The 10,703-nt window shown below is 34.8% G+C and overlaps 2 protein-coding genes across 2 annotated transcripts; both read right to left on the bottom strand.

Moving 5' to 3' along the window:
- Nucleotides 1-2,671: 2,671 nt before the first annotated feature.
- Nucleotides 2,672-3,682, bottom strand: LOC137745461 (uncharacterized). Its single transcript, XM_068485424.1, has one exon. The coding sequence runs from the start codon at nucleotides 3,680-3,682 to the stop codon at nucleotides 2,672-2,674; it is 1,011 nt and encodes a 336-aa protein (XP_068341525.1).
- A 1,230-nt stretch (nucleotides 3,683-4,912) lies between these two features.
- On the bottom strand, nucleotides 4,913-5,605 carry LOC137745459 (uncharacterized). The gene has a single exon (XM_068485422.1). The coding sequence runs from the start codon at nucleotides 5,603-5,605 to the stop codon at nucleotides 4,913-4,915; it is 693 nt and encodes a 230-aa protein (XP_068341523.1).
- Nucleotides 5,606-10,703: the final 5,098 nt, after the last annotated feature.

The following is a 10,703-nucleotide window of genomic DNA, read 5'->3' as shown; positions in this document are numbered from 1 at the left end:
ATGAATCTCGCCTTCTCCTCTCTCTCTCTCTCTTTTTATTTATTTTTTATTTTTTTTTGCCAAACAGTAGAATTGTTGGATTAGGAGTTGATAGGGTTCGAACCCATGCGGTCATATAAAGAGTAACATTTCTCTCCACCACTGTAGTTAAGGATCACTTGTAATTTATATGTTAGTTAAGCAAGTTGTTCAAGTAAATGTGGTTTCAATAAGTTGGTTTGTCATTGAGCATAACTGTATAAACAGTGTGTGATCCACGTCGAACAGAGACAAACGTTAACCATATGTGACATTCCCTTGTAGAAGGGCTCTCAATTGTCTAATACAGAAAATATAATGACGATTCCTAAGAACTGCCACAATCATGTACCATATCATCAACGTAATGTGCCTATTTTCACACTTAAATTTAAATTCAATGACTGACAAATTAGAGTGTAAATAAAATTGTTAATTAATTCAAATTTTTAGTATTTAATAATTCATTAATAATAAGCATATGTAAATGCAAGTTGGTTTTGTCAATAAGTAACTATATAAACTGTTTGTGTGACTAACGTTGAAAAGAGAAGAAAACCAATCATATCTAAGATTAACTTGTGGAATGGCTCTCAAGCGTACGTCGCAAAAAACAAGATGAAGACTCTCAATAGCTAACACATTCATTTAGCATATCACTATAGCAATGTACCCGTTATTGCAATCAAATTTAAATGCAGTTATTGACAAATTAGGTGTAATTAAATTTGTTAATTAAAACATTTTTATTTTGGTACTTAAATTCATTAATAATGCAAATGTGAAAATGAAATTGACAAGTTGTTCATACAAATTTGGGTTATTTATCATTAAGTGTAACTATATACATTGTTTGACAAGTTGAACAAAGATGATAACAAACCATATTCGAGATTCCTTACTCAGAAGGACTCGCAAATGCATGTCTCATAAAACATGATGATGACTTGCAAACCTACCGCAATCATTTAACACATTATCAATGCAATGTGTCCGCTCTTGTACTTAAATTCAAAATTCAATTATTGACTTATTAGAGTGTAATTAAAGCACGTAATTCAATATTTTAATTGAGAGGGTGTTAATTTTCCACCATGTATTTCGGATTTGAAACTCGAATGTGAATGCGAGTTAGGCAAGTTAGTTTAATAACTGTGAGTTATGTAAGTTAGTTTATCGTTAAGTGTAACTGTATAAACTATCTGACTATGTAAACCATAAGTCCAATTATCAACAAATTAGTATATTTTAGAAGCGTTAATCAAGTTAGGTTGTCGTTACTTTGCAAAAGGAAAAAAGAAGTTGGTTTGTTGTTGAGTATAACTTTATAAACTACTCAATTGTGTTAACTACGTCGAATAGAGATGAAAACCAGCCATATCTTGGATTTCGTGTGAAAAAGACTCTCGCTGGATGGATTAAGGGTACGCTGCAGAAAACATGTTGATGACTTCAAAGAGTTGATGTTATCGTTTAGCAGCTCATTAGAGCAACCAAGCCCACTTACGTACTCAAATTTAAATTCATCTACCATCAAGTTAGAGTATAATTAAATTCATTTTATTGTATTTAAGAATCCATTAATAATATATATGTATTTTTTTATTTTTTTTGTAGAGGCAGATTAGACGAGATTAGCTCTTTGTCAACAGTCGCGTGCGAGGCACCAACCCTCTCCCAAGGGAGAAAGGACCGTTGCACCTAGAAACCCCCTGCCCGTCCCTCCTCTTCAATTGATATATATGTTGATTATATCAATTGTGTTTGTTGAGTATAACTCTATAAACTGCTTGATTTTGAGATACTCTAGTCAAACTAGACGACAGTAAGCCATACTAACCTCAAATAAAAGGAAATGACTCTGTATATAAGGAGCCGAACAATGTCTAGATACTCATCCCAATAATTAAGTAACTAGCCTCTCTGCACGCACTAACGTGCGTGCGAGAGGCATTTTTGCATCACGGGCGCTACGCGCCCCTAAATGTGTATTGTGTTAGTTTTGTTCCATTGTGGTTGTCAATGTATATGCTTTAGAAAGTATGATACCAAGTTTGGAGGTGAGGTATGAAATCTAGAAGATGACTGCACCTAATTGGAAGCAATAAATTGAAGTTGTTGACGTGGATACTCTCTCACACGCAGCAATGCCTATTACGGTGTTGTCAAGCACGTGCGAAAGACACTTTTTAAACCACGGCACGCTACACGCAACTTACACATTTTAGATGTATTTATATGCGAGGATTGGTTCAAAGTATAGAAACATAAAATAAAGGCGATTATCATCTCTAATAATATAGGCGGAATCTAAAGTATTTTGTCTAGAATATGTAAAAAATAAAAAAGTAATAAATAACAGAGAAGATCCTTATAACTTAGTTGCAACTAAAAGTTAAATAAAAAGTATAAAAACAATCCGAGAAATTTAATTGACCTTGATGCACATGACACCAAAAAATATCATGAACTCATATCATTCCGTCCTGTTGAAAATTTAATGCGTTTGGTTAAAATCAAATATTAGCATTATTTGTAATTGAAGTGCATTAAAAGTTGAAAAAGGGAATTAAACATTAAAAGAAAGAATGTAACCTTATGTTGAATTCGAGGGAAGCAAAATATCTTTGTACACAACATTTCTTGTGAAGACTCATTCGTTACCGTGTAACTCTCCTTTCTTTACCAAGACTTTTGTTGTAGACGCTGAAACTCCTCTTGATAAAGCCACGTATAATTGTCCATGACTGAATACGTGATCTGGTAGATAAATACCCACATTTGGTATTGTCTGCCCTTGTGATTTATTTATAGTTAGTGCAAAACTCAATTTCACTGGAAACTGTTTTCTCATCATTTCGAATGGGAGTCCTGCACTCTCTGTGGTCTTTAAAGAGATTCTTGGTAAAAACACTCTAGTTCCAGCAAATTGTCCAGATAAGATTTCGGCATCAGTTAGATTATTGTAAGCTCCATGGCAAGCCAGTCTTGTACCATTGCACAACCCCATCTTCGGATCGATATTTCTCAAAAGCATTATCGGGGCACCTTTTTTCAAAGTTAACTGATGAGGGGGCATTCCACCAGGTGAGATTGAATTCAAGAATTCTTGTTGATACAAATTTCTCACATCGTCCTCAACTGAATCGAAAGAGTATAAGATATGTTCAATCCCCGGAAATTTATCGATGATCATTTTATTGATTTTGTCAGCATCCTCATTTTTTGGTGTTATAATTGCTCTTTCCACCAAGTATCTTGCATCACATACATGACATTCCAAATCGGGGAAAACTTCATTAACCAATTGGACAATGGATTCTTCACCATTCCATGGAATAACCATAGATGATGGTAATTGCATCATGTCGTCTATCATAGTTTCTTGTTCCCCATTACCAACATGAAGTAAGAACTCTGAAAAGTCTTGATCATTGATGGATCTCATGTTATGCCTAAGACGAATGATTTTCACGTGTTCCCAAAATGAAGCATTAATCATACTTGCTTGCATCAATTCAGATCTTGTACCTTTTGGAACAACTGGAAGAACTTGTCGAAAATCTCCTCCAAAGATTATGACCTTTCCTCTATATGGTAGGTCAACGCCCATTATATCTTTAAACGTTCGATCGAGAGCCTCAAATGCAAACCTGTGTGCCATTGGTGCTTCATCCCAAACAACAGTTGATGTTTTTCTTATCAATTCTGCCAAATCTGACTGGATACTAATAGAGCATGTGGAAGATGCATCTGGACTGAGGGGAATTTTAAATCTAGAGTGTGCTGTCCTTCCACCTGGCAATATGGTTGCTGCAATTCCAGATGTTGCTGTTGCCAATATAATATGACCCTTACTCCTTAAGGTTGCTAACAAAGCACGATATAAGTATGTCTTTCATGTCCCTCCGGGACCATCCACAAAAAATATGGCATTGTCTCGTTGTTCAATAGCAGACACAATCGAGTTATACGCTGCCATTTGGTCTTCATTTAGATTTTGTACTGCATTAAGGTCTGCTTCAGAGATGTCAAGTGAAACTTCATCTTGTATTATCCTTGGAATTGTGTTGTCTCTAACACAATCTTGTGTTATTTGTGGTAAATCGTAATCAGATACAGACTTACTATGTTGCACTAATAGTCCGTTCAAGTCTTGCAAAAGCTTGTTCAAGATAGAAGTATTATTTGTGGTACTTGAAACAGAATAATCTTCCACCATAAATGAATGAAATTCATCCCATAATCTTCTTACTCCATGTGGCTCACAATAAACTAAGATGGTAACAAACAACCTTCGCAAAGCTGACGGCATGTGAATGTTAGTGGCTTCACAGAGACACTGTCTGATGCTATCATTATCTTCTAGCAAACCTCGTTGTTCCACTGCCTTCTTAAATGTTGGTTGTACAATGTCATTGACTGTTCTTAAATTCTCAAATGATGTTGGTCCTCTAACATGATTAAGAAGGATGCGTAAGTAGAATTTTTCACCCTCATTCGGCGAGACTGCATATATCCGGCCAATAACTTTATGGTTATTCATCCTCTCACTCCAGATTTTATCTCTTTGACTCCATTTGAACCGTTCAGGGAATTCCCGGTATAAGTATTGTCGTGCTTTCGGGCAAGTGGTATTCTTGGTAAAAAACTCTGTCAGCATAGTCATCGAGTTAGTGTTATCTGCCAAAATATCTGCTACTCTTTGGTGAGGGTAAAAATGAATAGTTTGTCCTTCAGGAAGATGAATTTGTAATCGTTCCACCGATGGATAAAGTCGATTAGTTACAAATTTGAATATTCTCCATAAAGCTTCAGGTGCACAAACCCATCTTGCATCAACAAACTGCTTTATTTCATCTTGAATAGGTTCATGATGGACTTCAAAAGCTACTCAGTCGGGACCTTTGTAAACATATTTGTACAGATACTTAACACTCTTAATGCTGCAACAAATCTCAACATTAATATGACAATCATATCTGAGGAGTAGCCATGAGTTATACGGAATGACCCACCGATTATCCACCATTATACGTGCATTATGATCTAATGGGATTGGATCATGATTGTCTCTTCTACGATAGACTGGATAAGAATCATTTTCTTGAACTGTAGTTAGTGCAAATGGCTTAGGATAATTTCGTTTACAGCTACCACGTTTCATACAGGGTGACCGTGAATGGTGTATTCCACATGGACCATGTATCATATGCCTTAAGACGGCACCATACAATTCAGGCTCTTCATTTGGATTTGGTATTTCAGCCCGTACCACCTGATCATAATCATCTGGACTATTAAGCTTATCATTTTCTTCTAACATGAGAAGCATGTGAACATGGGGGAGACCGCGCTTTTGAAACTCAATGACATATACATATGCAAGAACTTTGCCTAAAACACCTTTTTTTATAACATCATTCTTCAACTCTTCAAATTTTGCACGAAAAACCCTTGTAAGCAAATCTGGTCGATCTTGTGGTGTTTGGCCAGGTAGTAGCTCATCACTTATTTCTTCCCAAGTTGGATTACATGTCATTGTTAGGAAAATATCTGGTCTTCCATATTTTTGAACCAAAGTCATTGCATCTTGATACCTTTGATACATGTCTCGGGGACTACCAACAAAAGATGATGGTAATATAGTCCTACGACGACCGACGTCTCCTGTATTTGTTTTGTTATAGGTCGTTAATAAGTCTAAATATGTTTGTTTTGTTTCAACCCTTTAATAAGTCTCATTTAATATGACATATTGTTGCAATAAGCGGCCACCACGAAGTAGAAGCGATTCGTCGTGTTGACGGATCTAAAATGATAAAATTCATTGTTCAACACAATATAAGTTTTAAAAATTAATATTGTATTCATAGAGATGAAGGTCTTAGGTTACCTAAAGAAGATACGAATAATAGTCACAACATGTCACTTTTCTGCTGTTGTTATTTCGAGTATTCACATCCCATCCATATGTTCCATAAGGTAACAACAATGGATATTGTAAAGGGTCATAGTAGTCGACACAGTCTTTGATACTCTTAAGTTGACCATCTGTAGTTTGTACAACAATATCTCGACCTCTAATGTTTTCTGATCCTTCACCACCTACTATGATTGCAGCAACCTGAGATGCAGACGGTAAACAATATTGTCGTTGATTCGCGGGTTGCTCTTTGATAATCAATCTACAACTTTGCAAATCTTGACGTTGCGCAAGGTGGTGAAATGTTTGCACAAATGGATTATATTGATTCAAGATTTGTTGGATTTTTTCAACCACATCTCTGTTTAGTGCTTCACTTTCTCTCATTCGATTGTCTATTTCATGAGCTGTGTCATATATATACATTTGTAGGAATCTCGGTCTACTATCTCTAATAGGCAAAAGACTTCCAATCTTATGATATATGGAACCTTGAGCACGAAATGTGTAAATACCACGTCTTCCTGTTGCTAGGTTTTCGTCAACATGAACTCCCATTGAAGTGAAGGCAAAAATGTGGTTGTAAGCTCGTATATTCTGCCTAAAATGTCTTCCCTCGGCAGATTGGTTGCAAAAAAGCTCAGTCATTTCAGGAGGGGATGGTGCCAATGGTAAAGCAAGCTTTCCACGTAAGCAACACAGTTCAGATGTTTCATGAGAGAACAAACGGGCATGACAATCTGGACATGTGGTTGGATTTGGCATGTGAAATCTTGGGATTTCCATGTTTTCATTAAAGTTTCTAGCACAATTATGAATTGGCCTTCTTCCCATAGTATGATGTCGAGGTGGTACGTCCTCGTTAGGCTGGATCTCATTTTCATTAATGAGATTAAAAGCATCTGCTTAAAAAGGAAACATTAAAGGTGTTTCATGATTTAGAGAGCATAGTTGAAATTGTAGGTATTAATATTAAAAAAATGATACCTTCATTGATGATGGGCAGATAACAATGACTCATTGGAGTATTCGAACTGAACGATTGCGCTGTTGTATTTTCTGTTATAATCAAATGAAATGGAAGTAAGGTAATAAGTAGTGTTTACAGTAATGATGATATTGATGTTTATCTTTTTCAAAGTTGTACTATGGTAGTTTGTGCGATTACCATTATTAGTGAAACTTTGTATTAGTCCATCCCGAGGCAAGCGTGTCCTATTCGATCGGGCAATTTGCCTTATATGAGTTAAGCGCATTGTTCTTGGAACTTGATTGCTGCTGCCTTCTCCAAACGGCACTATGTTTAGTCGTTCAACATGATTGCTACTGCCTTCATCGAATTGCACTATGTTAGGGTGTTGAACTTGATCGGCATCACCATCAAATAACATTATGTTTGAGCGTTGAATTTGTTGAACACGATAATTGGATCGTCGCCGTGCTAAATATTCGTGTCTTTGGCTTGAACTCATTGAATTCCGCCTCATACGTTGTTGATCCCGCCATTGCTCTCGTTGGCTTTGTGTCTGATCAGTAACATATGCATTTCGTTGCTCTAAACCAAGAAACGTAATGGTGCACGAAAAATATTAGTAAGCATAGAATATTATTTAAGTACCTACATACGTATTTTTTTTCGTTTTGTTTTTGTAATTGAATCATTGGTATACATTACGGTTTTTTTTTTTTCGTTTGATTGAGACTGCCTAGGTCACATAATAAGTGGCAGAGGAAGAAGAAAACAAAGAAAAAGTGAATGTTTTGTATTTTGAGCTATTTTCTCTTTAAAGTCTGTAGCTTTTAGTGATCAGAAAAGCAAAAACTGTGGATTGTTTTGGATGCCAGACCTTGGATGAATAGTAATGTTTATTTTAATTGATCACAGAAAAGAAAAACACATTTTTTTTGGATGAGAGTGGTTTTCTTCTTGCCGTTTTCGAATGAAAATGAATGCAACACCAATATCTCTGAATCTAGGGTTTACTAAAATTTAGTGAATTTCATGCACTGAATCATTGATTTATGATTTCATTTCTCTGATTTGGGTTGTGCTTTTTGCTTCCTTTGATTTTGCATCTGTGTAATTATGTGCTGCATGTTTTTTTTTTAACTTCACAATTTTTTCCATTTAGTATCGATGTACTATATCTTTATGTGATGTTATTTTTATATTTTTCTCTTGACTATTATACTTGAATTGTTGTTCCAAGTTTACATAATATTCCTTTCCTTCTTTGTTTATTTTTATTTTTATTTTTTATTTTTATGTATTTATTTATTTTTCTTGTTTGGAGTACTTGTTAAAACGTTGGTCACTATGGTAAATATATACAATCCAAAATATTGAAATTATTATAGACATAACAGAATTATTAAATGGATGTTTGCATTGATAGTACAAAAAGGCAATGACAACTTAGAATCACTGATTTGTTCAATCTTAATATATTTGTCTTAATAATTTGTACAAAAATGTTAATACACCGTACGAATTGAATAGAGACAAAATAAAAAAAAATCATAGTTACCCGCAGATGTCGATCTTGTGTTTTCTTGGTTTACTTCTGTTTGATTTTGGACTATATTGATTGAGTTCAAGCGGGTTTGATAATTGGCACGTCGTCGTATTGAAATTCGAGCCCGCTGTGATGAATTCATAGATTGTCGTCTTTGTCTTTGTTGATTGCTCCTATGATTTTGCCTTTGTTGATTACTCCTACAATACCTTTGGTCTGACTGTTGAAAATTGTGAATATTTGTTTGTCCAAAGTCAACTTCTTCATTGCCAACCTACATTGAGAAATTGCTAAACAAAATGAATTTTATTTTATTTTTGAAAAAGAAGAAAAAATATATCATTTGTACAAAAGAGGAATAATGCAGATAAGGTAACAACCTCTGACATATCGCTTCTATCAATTCCCTCCATACTTGATATGTTGGAGTCCTCCAAAAATCTTAAAACTGAAATTTCAATTTGATGATTCTTAATAAAGGTAAATGAACAAAATTTACGTACAAAATATGGGCAAAATAGATAAAAATAAAAAATGCATAAGTAACTTAAAAACTGCACATAAACAGAAAACTTTAGCTGTGGCTGTTAGGTATTCCTCCCATTTGCAGATCCAATTGAGTTAATTTTCCGGAGCTTACCCTATGTGAATCATAGGCACCCAAGGGAAAGCAAATATTTGAGAGGCGCAGCATATTTGCAGAGCACTTAGATTCCTTTCTATCAAACCCATTCTTCAGAAACCATTTAAAAAAAGGGAGGTTGGTAAATTTCAGTTCTTACATATCAAATCCCTTTTCATAACACACCAATCTCTGGAAATGGTGGAAATTTAAAAAATGCATAAGTAACTGCACATAAAAATAAAACTTTACCTGCTGCTGTTAGGTATTCCTCCCATTTGCAGATCCGATTGAGCTAATTTTCCTGAGCTTCAACCACGGACCCAATCATGAATTCCTAAATTTACCCAATCTTAACAACATGAAGCATTTGGTACAAATATTTAACCGAGCAGTAAACTTCAAAAGCAAAAGGAGTTACGAAAACAAATAGAAAACATAATGGTTAAACATACAACAAAACATGGAAGAGAAGCAAAAGAGAATAAGACCATTTTAAGTCAATATGTATGTTGTAAGTCTTTGCTTCTTAGTATCCTCTTAGTTACTGTGAACTCTGTTTCTGCAAAGTAATTTAGTAATCAAACTTTCAGCAATACAACTAAAGTTTAAAATTTAAAACAATTAAGTAATGTAATCATTAAACGAAACCTAACACTAATACTCTAAAAGTTTCGTGATATAGGCCCTAAATCAAAGAAAAAACGTTCTAAATTCATTAAAATGGCTAGCACACCTTAAAAACAAATAAAACCTAACCATTTGTTTTATACTGCTGCTTCAAAAAAAACTACAATTCTTGTCTTCGGTAAGCCTCACATATTCATCATCGGGGTGTTTTATTTTATTTTATTTTATTTTTTTGGGACATTTCAGCACCTAAATGCAATGACATTACCAAAGTCTATAACTGTAGAAATTAAGAAATAGCATAATTAACATTCTACAATCATTTCATAAACTGTCAGTTTCATCAAAAGTCTGGTACCAAGAAACCAAGTGCAATACAATCGAATGTAATACTCGGATAAACAAAAGAGAGACCAACGTCCCTCCACCAACTACCCATTACAAAATATGCATAAAAAAATAGATGATGATCAAAGATCGAAGCAACAAATGAGAAAATTTTCGAGCAGTGCAACCATGTAAATGAAGAAGGAAAAAGATAAAAGTACCGAAAATGCAGACTAAATGAACAAAATTGATGTACAGAATATGGGCAAAAGAGATAAAAATAAAGAATGCATAAGTAACTTAAAAACTGCACATAAAAAGAAAACTTCACCTGCTGCTGTTAGGTATTCCTCCCATTTGTAGATCCGATTGAGGTAATTTTCCGGAGCTTACCCTATGTGAATCATAGGCACCCAAGGGAAAGCAAATATTTGAGAGGCGCAAGCATATTTGCAGAGCACTTAGATTCCTTTCTATCAAACCCAGATCCGTTTAAGGTAATTTTCCGGAGCTTACCCTATGTGAATCACCGGCACCCAAGAGAAAGCAAACAATGAGCAGGAAAATAAACTTATTGGCAGAAAGAACATAAAAATGAAAATCTCTAATCCGTCTATACATCCGATGACTTACCGATGCGCATATAAACGTTCATCGATCTGGA

The sequence above is a fragment of the Pyrus communis genome, chromosome 9, assembly GCF_963583255.1.
Source record: "Pyrus communis chromosome 9, drPyrComm1.1, whole genome shotgun sequence".
NCBI classification, from domain to species: Eukaryota; Viridiplantae; Streptophyta; class Magnoliopsida; order Rosales; family Rosaceae; genus Pyrus; species Pyrus communis.
The sequence above is the reverse complement of the archived record's forward strand: the minus strand, read 5'-3'. Positions and strand labels throughout refer to the sequence as shown.